Raw genomic sequence first — 22,174 nt, forward strand, 5'->3', positions numbered from 1 at the left:
AATTTATGGAACAGCGCGATTTCAAGCTTCCATGCAGTCAGACTGTCATTTTCGTGCACCGGAAGTCGCGTCGCACTGAAACAACGTCAACGTTTTCCAGCTGTGTTGTGCAGAGCAGCGTAGAATACGCGATGTCTCGGGAATTGATCGGCCCTGCGCTGCCCCCTGGGTTTCAAACCCATGATCAAGAAGAGGAGCCGGAGGAAGGTGTGACATTAATAGCATAATCATATGAGTTCCTGTGCTCACCGGGGTCTTCCCTTCCGCTCTTGGTATCTGTTAGTCCTTAGAGCCATATCTCTGCAGTACAGCCACTGCCTGGTGCCCACAACTCACCTGTTTTGTACCAAACACACCAGGACTATCAAACCGTTTAGGCTGCTGGTGTTGCTCTGCTCAGAAATAATTGGGAATATATGTCTTATTGTTTAATAAATGGCGACAAAATGCATGCCTAACTGGATTTCATGTTACTAATAAGCTGTTATATAGGATTCTAACTGAACAGAAATAATGACCCATTGCATCCTGCTAATTGTTTCTCTGTTATATAGTTGCAGGCCCAGTGCTGCCACCTGGCTACAAGTGTGACTCCAGTACCTCAGACTCGTCAGATGACAGTGATCAGGACACATCAGAATCCTACAAACGGAGTTCATACACATCTAATAAGAACGACCCCAAAAGCAGGTTGGTCTACATTCTAGGATTGTGTTTTGAAAAGAACAATAGTCTTGACAATAACCAGCATTAAAAATACTTAATAGAAAGTAATCACAAGAAGCAATATGCGTTATTAGATAAGGCATGCTTATATTTATTAAAGGAGCAGTTCACTATTAAATTAACTTGAAGAATGTTAGTTTTTTTAATATTCTTGCCTTCCTATTTACTCCTCTCCAGCCTGTAAGATATTTGTAACTAAAAAACAAACGAGAGACTACATTTTTATAACGTATTCCAATGTCATGGATTCTGAGACAAAGTACCTCTACTTTCCATAGTGGGTGGTGCACAGATCTCAGAATCCATAACTTCACAATAGAAAAGAGGTGAGGGAGGAGCTGGATTATTCTGTGAGCCTAAGGTACAGGGTGCTGCACAGGCATGGTTATTATCGTAGTTTCCTTTCGATCTGTGGAATCAGGTAGGTCTGTGTAAAGAAAAAAATTGTTTAAGCACCTTTTTAACATAAGCCTGACTAAATTAGCTCATGGAATAAAAAGGTTATGTGTTTCCTTATTATCGTGAACATTTTTAAAAGGCATGCCTTAACTTTTGTGCTGGGGGGATGTAATGCATTTTAGGAAACCAGAAATGAAGGTGAATAAGTGATACTGGAGGAAGTAGAGGAAGGAAGTCCCCAAAAATTAATAAACTGCTGAAAAGGAAAACAATTATTAATGGACTAACGCAGTAGGTTAAGGGAAAATCTGGCACAGCAGTATGATGCAGGTTTGTTTATTGTGGTTGCATTTGAAACTGCTCATTAGAATGCCAGTTTGCTTTTCATGTAATCAGAAAATCAATTGTGATTGATTTGTTACTTGTCCAAACACTGAATGATTATTTTGGCAAATTCCTACTAGCAGTGGTAAAGGGGAACATGGGAAAAATGTGTTTGCTAAAGACTTGCTTCTGGCATCAGATACATAATTGTCAGCTTTATCAGACGTGCAGCATTTTTATAATTAAACTTTCTTACCTTGTTCACAGCCACCTCAGTCTGTGTAGTTTCTAGTGCAATCTGCATACCATCTCAAAATAATGTAGATGTGGAGAACTAAAATTGTACTGCTACTGGGGGAATTATCAAGTTTCAGGTGCATGTGTTAAAGGGCAACCATATCATTATTTTAATTTCCATGAATTGTTTGCCTAATTTTAAGCATAGTCTTGGCTATGCTACCATTGTTTTGTAGATAGACCTTTCCTTATTATCTCCCTAGACTTCCTATGGGTTGATATCAGCAGGGGCTGCCCAATAAATCCTGCTGGTATTTGCTTTTAGTAGACATTACATTAGCAAAAACACTCTTGTGTTTGACTGTAGCTATTACATATTTATTGCAGTGTATAATAGTTATTACAGCGTCACTTAGTAAGAGACAAATAAAAAAAAAAAAAAAGACCAAGCTGAGGAGGGGAGGAAAAGTTTTTGTGTGGTTATTGTGGCAGCAGTGTAATTTTGTTTCTCTTCCTCTCACTGAAAAATTACCACACTATATCAAGAATAACAAAGACTGGATTCCCAGTGTTTATCCGGATTTCACAGAGATGGAGATATTAGCCGTCAGTCATTTGTGTATGAAGCATTCAGTTTCGTTCCAGTTGGAAGGTCACAATTTTTTTTTTCATTTGTAAACAATCCTTCAGTGTTTAATTGTCCCTTTTAGTCACCAGTTTAACAGTAGCATCTCCATATCTCCATTGTTCACAATATGAAAGTCTTAAGCTGGCCATACATGCACCGATAATATCGTATGAAACCCTGTTTCGTACGATATTCAGTGCGTGTATGGCAAGTCGGCGAGTCGACGGATATCGCAGGAAGCTGCTGATATCGGTCGACTCGCTGATCGGGCGGGTTAAAAGATTTTGATCTGTGCCATAGAAGGCGCTTGAGCAAAATCTGCCGTCAGGGCTGAATCGGCAGAAGGAGGTAGAAATCCTATTGTTTCTACCTCCTTATCTGCCGTTTCAGCCCTGAACAGTTAGTGGCCAATTGTACGATCTTTCGTGTGACCGATGGTCGCACAAAAGATCGGAAATTGCCACGTTTGTGGCCACCTTTAGTCTTCCCACAGAATATCTGAAATATCAGTCGTCCTTACAGTATGCCTAGACTTGGAATGTGACCAGCAGGTGCTCGAATACCCTTTCTGTTGCTATAAAACTGTAAATGAATAACCAGATATATCCTAGCATATCCAATAAATATTTTTGCTTCAATATCTTGTCACAGCTGAGATTACAGTATAATATTCTCCACAGCAAGCAAAGTCTGCCTGTGGTTACCACAGAAGTGGATGATGGATTTTTTGGCCCAGCTCTTCCACCAGGGTTTAAGAAGCAGTCAGATTCTCCAGAAAGGTATGTTACGAATAACTTGCTAAATCAATATACTAAAAAAACATGTTGCATGTTTTAAACTCAGTATCGTTTAAATGTATAATTTCTATTTTGTGCAGTAATCAATGGATTTTTTAGGTCATAGTTATTCAGTTCTCTATAGCTTGTAAAATAATTATAAACCATGCATTATTGTGTGCAAGATACACAATCGGCAGCTACAAAAACTCACCCAATGTTAAAAAAAAAAAAAAGCAACAGTTTTAGGAAAGCAAATTTAAGGGGGACATATGTGCAAAGAGATTCCATTAGAGAGGAGCACATTCACAAAGCAGAATGACACTGCAAATGTTTATTAAAGCAACAATGATTCAGGCATCATGCCCTTTTTTAAGCATGCTTGATAAAGTCAAGTAGTTTCACCAACATTTAATTAAATTCAATTTAGAAACATTATTCTAGGTTGGTGGCATTGTTACTATCCTTGGCAACAATATAGAATCTTTATTGTTAGTAGGGAAAGGATTAAAAGAATGAAGGAGCAACCAATTTTTTTATGCATTGGCATATAGGCTGGTCACCCACAATGCATTGTAATAATATAGTTATAAATGGTGATAACTAGTCACAGTCTTCTATCAAATTTTTGATTATTTTTTAAGCTGGCATGCTTAACACACTAGAATTGATTTTCTGGGGATTCACTGAATCCAGGATTTAAGCAATACTCAGCACAGTTTTGCAAGATTTGGATTCAAAGGAACCCCTATCACTTAACCAATTCACTTCTAAACATTTAAAGTCATGTGACTTTTACTGAATGAGATGATGATTTATTTGTATTTTCCTCAAATAGGTTCAACAAATTAGATTTTGGATATGGTTCAAATTAAAGTCTAGTCTTTGGGGGAGATTTTTAGTATTTAGCTGAATCAAAACTAATTTGGTTTTATTTGTTACCAAATAGGATGAAATGAATAAAGGGTTACATTTGAATGTTTTGATGTGTATTTTACAGTACCTTCCAAATTTGCCTTTAAGTAGAAAAAATGCATCATGAAGGTTAGATTGAAATGTATGCAACACATATTTTCAATTCATCCCTTTTATTTCTGAAAGTTTCTGCACAAAGGCAAAAGTTGCTAGCATCTAACATGGGTAGGTGTTGCATAGATTTAAAGCAAAACCAATGCAGTCGGCAACCACATTTGAATTAAAGGTTGACTAGCCACACAGTATGTGTATTTTATATGAATCTGATTTTAAAGGAACAATCTATCAACCCTTATATTATAATATTTGTCAAGCTTCTGTGGCATTAAAAAAAATAACAACACTTAATTAGCTTTTCATTTAACTCTAAGTAACTGGTATATTTGTTTCTTTGAGGCCTGTTATAGGTCCTGCCTTGCCACCTGGTTTCAGAAGAGATTTGCAAGATGAGGAAGACTCTAACTGTACAAGCCCAAGTCATGAAAAGGTAAAGGAAATCAATTGTGTTACACACCTTTTTGTATTGTCATTGGTATAAATCAAAAATGTTGACTTTTGATATAAGCACTTTTATCTCCTTCTTAGAGCTACGACACACTAGGAAATTAGTTGCCCACGATAAATCTTCTCTACCATGGGTGACTAACATCCTGCAAATGCTTTCCCCTGGCATTCTTGTGAGGCAACTTTTGGCCACTTCAGAAAACCAAAGCAACATGTATGTTTTCTCACCTGCAATTGACATTATTGCTGGTGGGAAAGCATTTGCAGGAGATTAGCTGCCTGGGGTAGAGGAGGTTTATTGCAGGCAACTAATAGCCTAGTGTACCATCAGCCTTAGGTTTCTTAGTTAAGAGGAACCCTGAAATACAACAAATAATGAACACTAAACTTAGCTTTTTACTAGTTCTATTTACGAAATAGAACTACTTGCTTGTCGTCGTAGCACCATTCCAGGAATAAATGATGGTGGCATCTGTTCATGTTGATAAAACGTGGTAGGACTTCTCAGATGTACCCCTTTCCAAGAATAATCATTTAGCAAAAATTGAAAATTGAAGTAATAGTTAATGTTGCATCTTACCAGATAGACAGCCTTGGTCTTCTACTCCGTAGAAAGGGGTCCCTGACCCCTCTCTTATATTCCATTAATGCAGAGATCAGCAGTGGGTGCGAACCCTCAGCGAGGAGAGCTGCAGTTTTAAGTGCTATTGTACATGACCAGTGTCTACATTGTTCTTTTAAATAGCATCTATTGGCATCCAGTTGAATTAATGCTATGCAAGTAAAGGTGGCCCTAAATGGTATGATCATCTCACTTGGCGAGGTCACAAAGCCCACCTACAGGTGGGCAATATCGGGCTAATTTGGCTGTTTGGCCCTGGTGCCAAACAATCGAATTATAATGGTGGGTATAGGAACTGTCAGTTCGGGGACCACATCAATGAGCTGGTGCGGTCCCCAATCCGACGGAAAAATCAAACCTGCCCGATGGTGATCTGGTCGATTTCTGGCCAGATGTTGGTCGGCAGGCCCCGTTGTTTGTGCCCATAGACAGGCAGATAAGCTGTTGAATCAGTCTAAAGGACCGATATCGGCATCTATATGGCCACCTTTAAGGACAAGTTAGGACAATTAGGGACATATGCAGTAGTGATTAAAGCTCGCTGAAGTTTCATACCTGATCCCTCTGTTGCTGAGCTCTGCAACAGTGCTTATCTTTGAGTGCAAACCTTAATCCTGGATGTAAACGGGAACATACACGTTTTGTTAAATGATTATATCTGGAAAGTTTTTAGTTTTTTTGTTTTTGCCAAGTCTCTCCACTATGGTAGGCCTATGCAAAAGGTGAAAATCCCCTTTAAACAACTTGACAAGGTGGAGCACCATAAAATAGAACTATTGCCATGGATCTAAGCATACTTTATTCAGGCATGGGATTTATTATCCGGAATGCTTGGGTCCACTGATTTGGATAAGAAGTCCTTTAATAATATGGAGCACCATGCTTTGGCACGCCGTGCGAGGCAACTTCGGCGATTTGCCGAAATCGCCTGCGCAGCGTGTGCCATCCCACCGGCGACTTACATTTTTTTGGTAGTTCGGGGAGATTAGTCGCCCGTGACAGGGGAGATTTGTCGCGGGCGACTAATCTCCCCGTGTGCCAGAGCCCTTAAGGAAGAGATGTAAAAAAAGGCCACAATACTGTTCTTATATTCACCACTTAATAACGCTGGACTTTTCCAACCATCCATCCTCGTATAGAGTTTGACATTCTGGTACAAGTATGGGATCAGTTATCCAGAAACCTGTTATCCGGAAAGCTCAGAGTTACGGAAAACCTGTCTCCCATAGACTCCATTTTAATCAAATAATTCAGTTTTTTAAAATTAATTTCCTTTTTCTCTATAAAAATAAAACTGTACCTTGTATTTGATTCCAACTAAGATATAATTAATTATTGGATGCAAAACAATCCTATTGGGTTTAATGTTTTATTGATTTTTTTATTTGACTTAAGGTATGAAGATATAAATCACGGAAAGACCCCTTATCCGGAATACCCTTGGTCCTGAGCATTCTGGATAACGGGTCCAATACCTGTACGGTACTTTAAAGTCTCTAAAGTCTTTTAAAGACTTTACAATCTAATAAGAGTGGTTAAATAAGTTAACTGTAATACAACTGAAACCTTAGTATGCCAACAGTTTACATCCTATTAAAGGACATGTAAACCCCACACACAAAATTTAATCAGTGACCAGCCTCTTTGAAATCTTTCAATACTTGCCACACTGGTTGTCCAGTGGTTAATAGCAAGGCTGTAACATCTCCTTAATCACTTAGATTTCCTTCTCCTCCTGTAACCCCCTCGGCCCCCCACCCTTGGGAATTTGCTTTGGTTCCTGGCTTGCCAGACATGCTCAGTTGTTCTAAACTGAGATTACTAAACACACCCCCCAGTCTAGCAGCCAGTGAAGAGATGGCATTGCTGGTTCCCATAGAAACTCAGCTCTAGCTGTCTGCTTCAGTTTTTTTTTCCTGAGCTCAGCTTTACCATTATAGTGCTCAAACAAAGCAGAACTTTCATCAGTGACAGTTGTGCCTGTGTAAGCCTGTATTCTTGATGAAATGCTGATTAAGGGTCTGTGTGTGTGTGTATGCTGTTTGCAGATTTAAATGTATCTGATTATGTATAAGAGGAAAAATGGCCACCGGGTGAAAGCTCCTATTTGCTTTAGGAAAATGTGTTGGTGCTGGCAAGCAGAGGGGATACATGCAGTACAAATACTGCCATTTGGGTGGGGGAGACGTGCCCAACTGATTGCCTATATTGTAGGCTTTACATGCCCTTTAAGTGGCCTATTAAAGGACATGTCAACCCCAAAAATAAATTTTTGCCTAATGAAAGAAGACTTAATTCTAAGCAACTTTGCAATATACATTCATTGCATATTTGTAAACTTATATATTTGTATATATATGTCTGTCGGTCCTTTCTATTCTCTACCCTGGTGGCTCTGGCATTTGAAACAATGTAACACAGACAAGCAGACTGACAGACCTGACTTGCTGGAGCAGCCAGCAACAACCAGAAGTTCAGCAAATGCTGCTTTCTATAGCAATTACATTTACAAATAACTTTTAAAGGAGAAGGAAAGTCATTTTGGCTTTTTACTGCCAATAGATTTGCCACATTACTGCCACCTAGAACAATATATTTATTCTGCAGAAACCATTAACATACCTGAGTAAACAGCTTTAGAAGCTTTCTCTGTTTGCTTAAGATAGCAGCTGCCATTTTAAGTAGCTTCCTTTCTGCAGACTAGCCCTTATAGCTCTGATCACACATTCCTAAGGGAGGGGGTGGAAGTTCTTAGCATTCTAGTGGGAGGTGGAACAGTAGAGAGGAGAAAGCTGTGCAGACTCTGGCCACAGAAATTAAGGATGTTTCTTTGAGAGGAAGTCAGACAATGAAACATCATGTTTATAGAAAAAGAGACAAGAAATCCTGTGTTTCTTTTGATAGAGGACTCAGTGCAGCATTACTGTAAGTGCTTATGGCTGTATTTACATAGACCTTTCTGATAAAGCTTACTTAGTTTTTACCTTTCCTTCTCCTTTAAAGCACTAATAATTTTAAAGAAATTGATATTGGAAATTGGATATAAGAATTGTGTTTTCTTTTTTTTTAGGCAAAAAATGATTTTTGCAATATATATATATATATATATATATATATATATATATATATATATATATATCGGTAAATATTGTCCTTTTACTTTTTTGCCTTGAGCCACCATTTTGCGATGGGCTGTGTGCTCCCCCAGAGATCACCTAACCAGAAATAATGCAGCTCTAAATGGAACAGGAAGAGGTGTGGGAGTAAAAGACAGTACTGTCCGTTCACTGGCTGATGTGACCTAACATGTATAATATGTGCCCTTGGTTTGTGTGTGCACTGTAAATCATATGATCTCAAGGGGCGGTCTTTAGTACTTAAAATGGCAGATTTCTAATTAGGATTACCCAATAACACATACTATTAAAATAGTATATTTTTATCAAAACTATTTATTTAGATAAAGCAAGGCTTTACATATAAGCTGCTTTCTGCAATATATTTTATAGAGACCTACATTGTTTGGGGATATAGTATTAAAATGTAAGCTTAAGCAGTAAAGTTGTTTTCTGTTGTTTGTTCATCGCTCTCACCCCTCCCATGACCTGCAGCTGATATAATGGGAGTAAATCAAAGAAATATATGCAGACAATAGAAGACATTTTTATGTTAATATCTAGCAATTACCTTACAGAAAAGGATTTTGTCCTAAAAATCTTGGCTGGTTCTTATACGCTTGTTACATTCAGACAGGATTAAATGTGCCAAGCAAAGGCTTCCTTCTTGGAAATGTTTGACAGGTTCACTTTAATGTGTATGCCGACGGCTGAGATTCCCAGTCTGAGCTCAGCCTGACGATTTATACCATTTCTTTCTTTTTGCTTTTTTTCCCCCCATTGCTGCTTTATGATTTGATATTCTTCAGTGCACTTTCTGAGAGGCGTATCACAAAGGGCATATATTAATTTTAACTGTGCTAGAAATAGTGCACAAGAGTAATTTAATGCAGCCTTTGGAGAGAATAAGGAAAACACATTGAGAGGTTCATTTTCCATTAACCTTCAATGCTGTCCGAGAACCTTGTGTTTTTCTAGATAGGAAATAAACCTTTAGCCTCATGTTCTGGTTAGAGATGCAGTTGTTATATTTGTATCTGTACAAGTGATGTGATTGGCATAAGTCAGGGTTTTTCATCCCTTAAAGGAACAGTAACACCAAAAAATGAAAGTGTATAAAAAGAATTATGATATAATGTACTGTTGCCCTGTGCTGTTACAGTTGGTGTGTTTGCCTCAGAAAGACTACTATAGTTTATATAAACAAAGCTGCTGTGTAGCCATGGGGGCAGCCATTCAAAGGAGAAAAGGCACAGGCACATAGCAGATAACAGATAAAGCCCCATTATATTCTACAGAGCTTATCTGTTATCTGCTATGTAACCTGTGCCTTTTTTCCAGGTTGAATGGCTGCCCCCATGGCTACACAGCAGCATATTTATATAAACTATAGTTCTGTTACTTTAGCAAATACACAACTTTACCTGTGCAGGGTAACAGTACATTATATTTTAAATACTTTAATACACTTTCATTTTTGGCGTTACTGTTACTTTATTTACATTACATTACATTGTAACTTACGTTATGCAGTTGGCCTTTAAAGAATTTGCTTATTTATAAATTAATACATTTACTTTGTTTTCTCACCAGTAAAACCCACAGCAACAAATAATATGCTTGCTTTTAAACAGTTGGCCAGTAAATGCTGCCTGCTAATCAGTTGCTATAAATCAGTGCTGTCCAACTTCTGTGGTACCAAGGGCCGGAATTTGTCTGGCCTATGTGGTGGAGGGCCGATAATGGGAAACAGTTTTGACCCCTCCCCTTTTTAAACCACACCCACTTTAAACCACACCCATGTTATCAGAAGAGCGGGAGTGTATGGCACACACAGGTAGCATAGGGCAGGCACAGTATGGCACACATAGGTAGCATACGGCAGGCACAGTATGGCACACACAGGTAGCATAGGGCAGGCAGAGTATGGCACACACACAGGCAGGGTAGGAAGGCAGAGTATGGCACACACAGGCAGAGTATGGCACAGACAGACAGCATAGGGCAGGCAGAGTATGGCGCACACAGGCAGCATAGGGCAGGCAGAGTATGGCACACACAAGCAGCATAGGGCAGGCAGAGTATGGCACACAGGCAGGGTAGGGCAGGCATAGTATGGCACACACAGGCAGGGTAGGGCAGGGAGAGTATGGCACACACAGGCAGTACTCTGCCTGCCCTATGGTGACTGTGTGTGTCATAATCTGCCTGCGCTACCCTGCCTGTGTTGTGCCATACTCTGCCTTCCCTATGCAGCCAATGTGTGCCATACTCTGCCTGCCCTTTGCTGTCTGGATGAGCCATACTCTGCCTGTATGTGCCATACTCTGCCTTCCTACCCTGCCTGTGTGTGTGCCATACTCTGCCTGCCCTATGCTACCTGTGTGTGCCATACTCTGCCTGCCCTATGCTACCTGTGTGTACCATACTCTGCCTGCCCACGAGCAGCATACAGTGACACAATGCTGGCATTGCTCCTACAGTCTGAGGTGTGAACAGGTGAACAATGTGGGTGCTTACAGTCTGAGGTGTGAACAATACAGGGGGTGAATAATGCAGGGAATAAAAAGTGTGAACAACACAGGGCATTACATGTTTAAACAATACAGGGGGATTACAGCCTAAATCTGAGGTGTGAACCATTTAATGTTTTTACAAAGGTAAGTAGTCACAGACAGGTGGGGGGGCCGCCAGTTGGACAGCCCTGCTATAGGTAATTAGAGCTGTAACCAACTTTGCACCTTTTTACTTTACACTTTTTACTTTACACCTTTAATATTTATGCTCTGTTGTATTTAACCAAGACTTAAAGAATAAGTAAACCTTTTTTTCTTTATCAGTAAAATTACTCTAAACAGCCTCCAGAATTACCTACCTCTGTCCCAGCATTGAGAGTGACCTGGATCCTTAGTTAGAAGTTGAATTCTCCAGCTCGTTTCCTTTGCTTCCTTGTGCAGAGTAAAGCCCGCCCCCACTTCCTGTTCAGTTCCTACATCAAAAAAAAACAAAAACCTGTTCATGCACAGACTGGCTCCTGCTGCCTCCAGGCATGCGCAGAAGGCTCTCCAGATCGACTACAGTAGTCAAAGTGATGAGAGAACGGAACAGGAAGTGGGGTCGGGGCTTGACTCTGCACAAGGAAGCAACGGAAACGATCAACTTCTAACTGAGGTGCCAGGTTAGACAGGAATGCTGGGACAAAGGTAGGTAGGCTGTTTAGAGTCATTTTACTGATAGAAAAAAAAGGTTTACTTCTTTAAATGTACAAAAAAAACCTCAATAGCATATGCCCAATGTAAGACCAAATATTCCCAAATGGCACTCACTTGACTCAGCAATGTGCAAACCATATGAAGGTTTATTTGAGATCCCAGCAAATGTTTTGCGGCAACTCCCTTCTTCAAGTGCTCTGGAGGGTTGCCCTGAAATGTTTGCTGACATCTCAAAGCTTCACATTGTTTGCTCATTGCTGAGTCAAGTGAGTGCCATTTGGGAATATGTGTTCTCAACTCTTCTAGAAGTAGCAGAAGCCCAAATTTGAGTATCCCATACATAATGTCTCCATACAAGGACTATTATATTGTTCCTAAAACAGTGCAGCAGATGCCACCTGATTAACAGACCTATAAAAGAACTTCTTTTTGCAAAACTGTTCATGAGTTAGAATCAAAAGTGAGTGTAAAGAACAGAAAGAGATGAGTAAATATTTTCAGTTGTAAGTATATTTACACATTACAGGTGTAGGACCCCTTATCCCATCTTTCCGTAATTTGGATTTCCATACCTTAAGTCTACTAAAACATCAATAAAACATTAATTAAACCCAATAGGATTGTTTTGCATCCAATAAGGATTATTTATATCTTAGTTGGAATCAATTACAAGGTACTGTTTTATTACTACAGAGAAAAAGGAAATCGGTTTTAAAATTCTGAATTATTTGATTAAAATGGAGTCTATGGTAGACTGGCTTTCTGTAATTCGGAGCTTTCTGGATAACGGGTTTCTGGATAAGGGATCCCATACCTGTACTTTAAAACCACTGAACATTTTATAAGACGTTATAAGAAGATTTCGGCAAATGTAATACAAAAAGTCCTCCACCAAATATGTGAAATTGTCTGCATTCTGAACAAGTATTAGTGTTTTGTGATTTTACTGTCTATGTCAAATAGGAACTAGGAAAAATACAGACATCTAACTCCCAATACAGGCAAATGAAAAAAAATATTAAATCATTTGTCACTCTGGATTTGGCAGTTCTGTTCCAGTCTGTTTCCTTTTTGGCAGGTTAAAAAAAACAAAAGGAGAGAAGCTTGATTACTCCTAACTTTTTTTTTTTTATGCTGGACAAGTAAAGAGCAGGGACCAGGGAAGGGAAGACTCTCCGTCTGCTTTTGTATATTGCTAGGCACTAAAAGTATATATATTGTAAGTCATAAATTAAGCAGATCTTTCTGTTATGGCTCTTTGGCCAATCGAAAAATTACCTGATTGAGAAATTAGTATTTTGTGTTATACTTGTTTATTATCCTGCCCTGCTGTTAGCCATCGTAAACTGTGTCATAAAAACAATCTGTGTTATAGGGCTTCAGCAATGGCCCTTAGCATTCACTGCTAAACTGGAAAGCTGCAGACTAAGGGGCACATTTACTAATCCACGAACGCCCGAAAAGCGTCCGAATGTGTTTTTTTCGTAATGATCGGTATTTTGCGATTTTTTTTTGTAAATTGTCGCAACTTTTTCGTAGCCATTACGACTTACTCGTAAATTGTCGTGACTTTTTCGTAGCCATTACTACTTGCTCGGAAATTGTCGCGACTTTTTCGTAGCCGTCGTGCCGAGTACGAAAGTTTCGGATTCATTCAAGCTTCAGTATCGTGACTTTCCTTGGCCCAGGTTGGAGCTGCAGAGTGCCATTGAGTCCTATGGGAGACTTTCCTTGGGCCAGGTTGGAGCTGCAGAGTACCATTGAGCCCTATGGGAGACTTTCCTTGGGCCAGGTTGGAGCTGCAGAGTGCCATTGAGTCCTATGGGAGACTTTCCTTGGGCCAGGTTGGAGCTGCAGAGTGCCATTGAGTCCTATGGGAGACTTTCCTTGGGCCAGGTTGGAGCTGCAGAGTGCCATTGAGCCCTATGGGAGGCTTTCCTTGGGCCGGGTTGGAGCTGCAGAGTGCCATTGAGCCCTATGGGAGACTTTCCTTGGGCCGGGTTGGAGCTGCAGAGTGCAATTGAGCCCTATGGGAGACTTTCCTTGGGCCGGGTTGGAGCTGCAGAGTGCCATTGAGCCCTATGGGAGACTTTCCTTGGGCCGGGTTGGAGCTGCAGAGTGCAATTGAGCCCTATGGGAGACTTTCCTTGGGCCGGGTTGGAGCTGCAGAGTGCCATTGAGTCCTATGGGAGGCTTCCAAAACCATGCAAAGTCGCAAAGGTTTGCCCGCTGTTTACAAGCGCTCAATACGAAAAAGTCGCGACAATATACAAGCAAGTCATAATGGCTACGAAAAAGTCGCGACAATTTACGAGCAAGTCATAATGGCTACGAAAAAGTCACGACAATTTACGAGCAAGTCGTAATGGCTACGAAAAAGTCGCAACAATTTACGAAAAAATCGCAAAATGTTCGTTTCCAATTCGATTTTTTCCCATTCGGGATTCGGATTCGTGGATTAGTAAATCAGCCCCTAAGAAACTCAAGAAAGAGGTTTCTGTACATTGTCATAACTTATCTACCTGCGTCGTAATTAAAAGTTAATTTTAAGGAACTTTTTATATTAAAAATGTGACTGCTTAGATCTGTAGATTAGACATGATGCTTAAGCACTGACAATCATTTTGGTTTATTTTCTTTGTGAACATATTGCTGCATCTCTGTATGCTATTTTATATAGACAACAATACATACATAAGTGTGGAAGTTTTTAAGGGTGAAAACACACAGAGCTACTACTAGCAGCTACTTGTCATGGCTACTAAAATAGAAAATGCTGATCATTTACTGATAATTGTCTGTGTGTGTTTTAGCAGAGGCAATTCAAAGTATTGTCTATGGCAGGGTATTTTGTGGAGTTTAGTAGCCGTGAAAAAGTAGCTGCTACTAGTAGCTCCATGTGTCTTTACCTAAAAATAATTATGACCTCTACAGTACCTGTTTTAGAGTAATATACAAATGTATTTTAGTCAGGAGAAAGCAGCGAAGATGAAGATATTATTGGCCCTTGTCCTGCCTCAGGGCCAGTTGAATCCAGTGTTGCAGAAGAATTTGACCGGAGGGCTTGGAGAATGAAACAGAAATTGACCTCAAAAGATGACGTAAGTTTCCTTTTTATCTGTTAAAAATCATAAATTAATTTATAATTCACTTTATAAAAGCAGAAACTGCAAATGAGGAATTCGTGTATTCAGTTGTGAAGACCAGTACCAACAATATTTTGAAAGTGCACCCTCACGTTAAACATTAGCTCAATGAATGGGCCTTGTGCTGAACATACATTTTTTCTGTGGTTTAAATCGGGAAAAGTGTGGTTTGTGTTATTTCTTGAGGTAAACAGGGCAAACAGAGAAAATAAAGCTACTTCATGTTTGGTCCTTGCAGGGTAGAAGATCAGATTACCAGTGTACAACCCCCTCGCTTTACTATTTTTTGTGATTGTATTATGAGCATAAGTGTGTTGTGTAGGGGGATTATTTGTGCACTGGGAATCTAAAGAAGCTTTAATTCTGTACATTTTGGTTATTAAAATAATAGGCCAAAAGTATGGTCAGCACTGTTCATTAAGCTCATGTGGGTATACTGTCCACACACACATATATATCTATATAACAGCAGTGTAACAATGTGGATTGAGAGTATGGGTCTATCAAAAATGGTTACAGAATTTTTTGTTACAGGGGACCTTGAGAAAACAAATGTACTTTATCATTTTTCTGAGTATATGCTATGAAAACCAAGGTTAGCAGGACTCGCTAAAAACAAAATACAGATCAGCGCCACAGGGTATGGAAAAAAACAAATAACAGCACCAGAACCTAGCGCAATATTGTTAACACTCCATACAAACACTTCCGGTTGTGGCAGTAAGTGTAACACTCAGTATAAACACTTCCGGTTGTGGCAGTAAGTGTAACACTAAGTACAAACACTTCCGGTTGTGGCAGTAAGTGTAACACTAAGTACAAACACTTCCGGTTGTGGCAGTAAGTGTAACACTAAGTACAAACACTTCCAATTGTGGCAATAAGTGTAACACTAAGTACAAATACTTCCGGTAATGCCAGTAAGTGGATGCACAGTTGAAACACATGAGAGAGAGAGGGAGACGCCAGCAGAATCCATCTCTTTCTATTGCAAAGGTTCACTTCCATGACCTGCCTCATAACACTGGAGAAAGTGACTATTTGATATGTGCTCAGAAATGTGACTTATGTAAGTGCAATAATATGTAAGTTTTATATTTTTTAAAAAATAAAAGTGAATTACGCTATAGGTGCTGCCCCTGCTTTTTAATGTCTTTGCAGAGAAAAGGAGTACCCTGAAGTTGGTACTGATATGCTGTTTTGAAATCTGGAATCTTGCCAATCCCACAGGAGAGTGGAGAAGCTGCATGCTGAGATTTGTTGTTTGGAGAGAGCACTATAACACTTTGCTTTATTTTTTAAGAAAGCACCATAGCACCTTGTTTCATATCATTTTATGCCTAGAGGAAGCACAATAACACTTAGCAATAATCACTACAGCACTTTGAAAACACACAGAAAAATCTGCATATAGACTTTCTATGGTTGCGGACACACACAGAATTGTGTTGTAACACCCTGGTGTTTGTACCAAGTGTTAACAATATTGCGCTAGGTTCTGTTATTTGTTTTTTTCCATAGCCTATGGCGCTGATCTGTATTTTGTCTTGAGTCGGTGATCCAGTGGAGGAACTGTGAAACAGATCAGCAAAAAATTCTGATGGTTTACTTTCCCTTTAATCTTGCAAAAGTTTGTTTTTGTTTTTGTTTTTTTTGCATTTCAAATTTTAGCAGGACTCAAAACTGTAGTTGTACAGAAAGTTTAACTTAATCAAATTGTCCGTGGCTGACAAAGGACGTGGTACTTAAATGGATTGGGAAAAAAAGTGATATTGTTTTCAGCTTCAGTCTGGCAGTTATAGGGAGTGTGAAGAGGGGAAGTTATTTGCAGGTTTGTTAAGAGTACATTCAAGATTATTTCCTGAAGAACAGCATAAGCAAAAAGAGAAGTTACATCTGTCTACACTTGTGATGCATCCCCTTAGATTTTGCCAAGAATTTCCATTTATTGCTGCATAAACATTTCATCAACAAGTTCAAGAATGGACAGCACACACTTTAAATTGCAAAACATATATTAAAAGATCAAATTCATACTGTACACAAAATGCGACGTTTCAAGCCCGGCCGGGCTCTTCCTCAAGGCATGTGGGCAGTAATTCCATATACAGATTCCTAAAGGAAGCTACTTATAGTCTACAGAGAGGAAATGACCACATAACATATTATACAAACATAGTACATGGTTCCATCCCCATTTCAGTGAAAATACCATTTAAGAAATATACAAAGTACAGAGTTTCATCCCTGTTCACATTCATAACTTGTAGATTGTAAGCTCTTTTGGGCAGGGCCCTCTTCACCTCTTGTATCGGTTATTGATTGCTTTATATGTTACTCTGTATGTCCAATGTATGTAACCCACTTATTGTACAGCGCTGCGGAATATGTTGGCGCTTTATAAATAAATGTTAATGTAATGTAATGTAATAACTTGTTAGCGAAGTTATAACATCTCATTATATAGCAGCACTTTGCCATCTCAATTATAACAAACCCTTAAAGTTTTAAACGATCAAATACAGGTTATAGTCTTTATTCAATCCATTTGGATGCAGGGAATTTAATCTCTTAAACCACCATACCTCCCTCTGTTTAAGTCTCAGTTCCCGGTCTATATATATATATATATATACATAGGTAGGTAGGTCTCCCTTATGTAACAGTGGCATCCCTTTAAGATCAGAAAACTGGATGTTTCATTTTATCGAGTATTTTTTTTTTATAGCAGCTCACCTACAATTTGATGCTATTTCTGGGTGCTCATTCGGTGAACTTATGGCTATTAAGGTTATTTCAAGTCAGGAGCCAGAATTATTCAAGTTGATGTTCAAAGAACAAGGGGGTGAGAACTATGCTGGCACATTGGTGACCTTGTTTTTATGGTTATTGATGATAGTCTACCTACAGATAGATAGTGCTGATGCAAAGATACAGTAGCTGTATGTTCCGTATGTTTATATTTAAAAAAAAGTCTGTGGTTTGGCCCCATACCCTCTAGTATTCATTGGTGGAGAGTACTGTCTTTTTTGTTTTACAGTCTTGCAGGGTATAGTTATACATTAGCATTCATGCTACAGTCCACATTATTGAGTGACTGCAACTCCACTATCTAGCGTGGCAGATCTCCAGTTCTGTGTGGTTAGAGTCTTTGTGCCAGCTCCTCACACACGTTCCTACGGTGCCTTTCATTGCTAGAAGATGTTTTGTTCAAAAGTCATTGCAGTTAAGAAGAGTAAAGGGGTGTCTTCTGTCAGGGTGGGCCATGGGCCCCCTTTGTTCATTAACTAAAGAGACCTTGCCTCACACCGTTACATGGTGGGTGTGAAATCATTCTGCCCACTAAGAAATCATTTTTTAATCGCCAATGTTTATTGTGGGCCACATTTCAGAATAACTGTATTATGGTATAAATATGCAGTTCTTTCTGAAGTGTTTTTTATGAATTTTTGTTTCTATAGCAACTGAAGGAATTATGAACTTCTTTCTAGCATCTTATCCAATTTGTCACAAATGACAGTTAACTAGAGTCAGAAAGAAGAAGGCATACAATGTTTAATGCAGTTGGCTACGTTTAAGAATCATTTGAGAAGATTATTTAATTTTAAACTTTGATTCCATGGAAACTGTGCTTTTGTTTTTACTTTTTTCCTAGCCATTGTGCTGTTACTATGGAAACTTTTAAATGAAATGTGGTTTATGCTGAAGTTGAGTGTTTTGGTTTTTTTTTACTCTTCATCTTATCCTACGAATATTTTCTTCTCTGTGGCAGTTACATTTTTTTACAATAAAAATGTAAGTATGTCCAGGTCTAAAATATTATTCCAGAATTATTTTTTTTATAGGGTTTGTGTTTTACAAATACCATATTTCTGTACCTCTTATCTAGCTATTTGCAAGTGATTTGTCATACATATACAATCAGACTATAAGCTGTTCTATATATTTATTATTTTCCATTAGGATGGACCCAAGAACCCTACCAGAGAGTCATGGATGACTGAGCTGCCCCCAGAGCTAACAAACTTTGGACTTGGCCCAAGAACGTTTAAGAGAAGAACTAATGAGAAATCAGGAGACAGATCAATTTGGACAGACACCCCTGCGGACAGGGAAAAAAAGGCAAAAGTGAGGATTTAGTGTTTGATTCTTCCAACTATGGCATTGCCCACACTATCTTTGGTCACCAAAAAATTGTATTGTTCATAATCAAGCTGTTCTGTTATTGCTAACTGACTGATGCCTGTATATGAGTAACTAAATTCATAAATAACGCCCTGTGCCTAAGATGAACACTACTACATTTCCCAGGAGGACTCCAGTATTAAATATGTGTGCTTTCCTTCTTCATTCCATAAGTAAGGAGGAAAGGATGTATTAATAAGTGCAGTTAATGGAAGATATATGTAACAGACCTTGGGAATAACATCTAGTGATATCCTCACAAGGCCAGAATTTTTACTAGTGCTTTGTCTTTGTTATAATGCCTTCCTCTTCTTATGGGAAGGCAATCGGTACAACATCAATCAAGCAAAATGATGCAGCAGTTTAGTTCAATTATTGTTTTGGTAGTGTGGGTGATTCTAGTGGTCTCTTATATTAATTTGTTTTCATTTTAAAGGAAAAGCAAGAAGCAAAGGTGTCAAGCAGCACAATGGATGACAAGTTCCCAGTGTCAGAGAGAGATATACGGCTGGCAGAGCAAGTGTCCACCTACAATGTAAGTTCCAATTACTTCAATTCTTCAGACGCACAAGTTAGGAGTGGTAGAGCTTTGTCCTCAGAGGCAGGCTAAGCCCTAGGCAACCTGGCCAGCTACCTGCGACAAGCAGAGGGGCAAGAGAGCCCAGACTAAGGATAGAAATAAGAAGTACCTGCCCAGCAACCATAGACAGGTGTCTCTTCTGCTACCTGATCCAATCACAACCCTTACTTTGCATCCTCAAAAGAACTTTTTTCATGCTTGTGTGACTCCCCAACACTTTTTTTTCATGTGTGGCTCGTGATTAAAAAAGGTTGGGGTTGCCTGTGTTATTGTATTGGTCACTAAGGACGATCCTTCACTTTCAGGATTCCAAAAGATCAGAATCGCTAATAGATCTTCATCGTAAGAAATTAAAGCGGAAAGCAGAGGAAGACAAAAATAAACCACAGGAGAGGCGGGCATTCGATCGGGACCAAGACCTTCAAGTAAATCGTTTTGATGAAGCACAGAAGAAAGCTTTAATACGGAAGTCGAAAGAGTTGAATACAAAATTTTCACATGGTAACAGCAGTATGTTTCTCTAGGATGTAAGAACCCTTCAGGCTGCAGTGAGGACTGAATAATGTTCATGTTTTATAAACACCCAAAATTCAAGCTACAACACACCAGTTCTAAGAACATTTATAGTCAACAGCCAGTTCTTTCTCACTATTGCAGTCCATTTAAGGCAGATATGTGCAGCTGATGTCTGTCAGGGGTCATGTGGAACTATGTTTTCATTGGTACAATTGCTCTGAATGTTTATTTGAATACTGATCTCTTATGCTAAGAGCAAAATCTCTTTGGGGCTGGATAGAGGAAAAGTTCTTCTTTGTGTGAGATCACATAAGGAGAGCCTGTAGCTCTGAGCACATTTTTCTACTTTAAAATTTGTTTACCACAGATTAAAAAACCAGAAACAAATAATTTGCAACAAACTAGTTATTTCTATCCAACAAGAAAAACTGAAAACGTCATCTGTCGGTGCCCAATCTCAGCTGGTGCATAGATAACTGTCGCACAAGGGAGCAAGAGGAGCTCTCTTTCTGCAATACTTCCTGTGAGATTTAGATCAGCATAAACAACCGCAACAATGCTGTTTCTCAGAGCGACCCTATATGTCACTGTAAGGGATGCACCAAATCCCGGATTCGCTTCGGGATTCGGGCCGAATCCAGGCTTTTTTTGAAGGATTCGGTTTTGGCCGGATCCACGGTCCCGGCCGAACTGAATCCCGAGTCCTAATTAGCATAAATTAGCATGTACTAATTAGCATTCAGAAAGGGTTAAATGGTCAGGGGGAAAATTATTTCGCTGCGTGCTTAAAGGAAAAGTAACACTAAAAATTTTTAAGTAAAAAATCTATTCTACCCTGCCCCAATAATTGCCCTATCCTTCCCAGCGTTTATTATCCTTAATGCTTTATTAGAAAATACCTGCTTCCGGTCATTTGAAATACGGTGATGCAGGGCAGAATCCATTATGCGGCGATCGATTGATCGAGCCTAGCCCGACTCCTTCTTATACAGAAGGAAGGCTAGGAGGTGAAGTCGATAGTCGCATAGTGGATTTAGCCCTCCATCGCTGTATCGCCCTATTTAAATGACCGGAAGCCAAGTTTAGAAGGTATTTTCTAATAAGGCATTCAAAATAATAAATGGTTTGCAGGATAGGGCAATTATTGGAGCAGGGTAGAATAGATTTTTTACTTAAAAAAAATTTAGTGTTACTTTTCCTTTAACCCCTTCTGATTCTAATTAGCATATGCTAATTAGGATTCGGTTCGGGATTTTGCAGAATCTGTCAGGGTGGGTTCGGTGCATCCCTAGTCACTGTAGATGTTGGGGTTAAGTTATCCTTCACCTCTGTAGGCAACACAAAAGACTTCAGATACTCTTCTTTACCTGCCGCTGGCTCTGCTTCTTCCTCCTGTTCTTTTGTCCTGCCACTGGAGGTAAGGATTGCATTTCAGAGTAATCTAAAGGGTAATTTGTAAGAAATGCAGGTAAGTGAATGTTGTAACATTACTGTGTGTATATTGGGCGGTTAGGGTTTGCTGAGCACGAAGGGAAGAGGAGTTTCTTGTCCTGCCTCCAGAGGTGAAGTATAGCTTACCTCGCCCCAAAGTCAGTACTGACAGCCTGGGCACATGGCAAAAGGTCACCCAGTGTATGGGCACCTATTGTATGTATTGGCGAAATTTCCTCTGCCATTTTCTAGAAAAAAAAACAAAAAAAAAAACTTTACATAGCAGATTTTAGTGGTCTGTGTACCTGTGACTACAGGAACATTTCCTCAGAGGTATGCACATATACCAGTCAGTACCAGTTAACTTGCCCATACGTATTTGTTTTACTTGTGTTTTTCAGTTTTACACCCATAAACAGATCATGTGAAAAGCAACAGAAATTTTTATTTCTGTAAACTTGTATCATAATAAAATAATATTCTGGAAACCATTTTTTTTATGTGCTTTATATTTATTCTTCTGGAATCAAACCTTTGTAGATTTTTTTTCTCATTTTATAATCAAGAATCATAAATCTTCATCTTTAACAAAATCTAGTTAAAAGTACAGCCAATTAGAGCAGGTGAAATTTACTAAAATTGCTAGTTTAAAGTGGCTCTATAATAATAGCAACAGTTCCCCTTTAAGGGAATACTGTCATGGGAAAACTTTTTTTTTTTTTCAGTTAATAGAGCTTCTCCAGCAGAATCCTGCATTGAAATCTGTTTTTCAAAAACAAATTTCACATGGGGCTAGC

General features: G+C 39.1%; 1 protein-coding gene across 1 annotated transcript; it reads left to right on the top strand.

Moving 5' to 3' along the window:
- The first annotated feature begins 117 nt into the window (after window positions 1-117).
- gpalpp1 (GPALPP motifs containing 1) lies at window positions 118-21,650 on the top strand. Its single transcript, NM_001079318.1, is given in 8 exon segments — window positions 118-207; window positions 555-690; window positions 2,995-3,093; window positions 4,462-4,552; window positions 14,489-14,620; window positions 18,629-18,793; window positions 19,287-19,385; window positions 19,736-21,650. Coding segments are annotated over 8 exon segments (1,017 nt in total). The 5' UTR covers window positions 118-131; the 3' UTR covers window positions 19,955-21,650.
- The last annotated feature ends 524 nt before the right edge of the window (window positions 21,651-22,174 follow it).

The sequence above is a fragment of the Xenopus tropicalis genome, chromosome 2 (assembly GCF_000004195.4).
Source record: "Xenopus tropicalis strain Nigerian chromosome 2, UCB_Xtro_10.0, whole genome shotgun sequence".
Classification (NCBI taxonomy): domain Eukaryota; kingdom Metazoa; phylum Chordata; class Amphibia; order Anura; family Pipidae; genus Xenopus; species Xenopus tropicalis.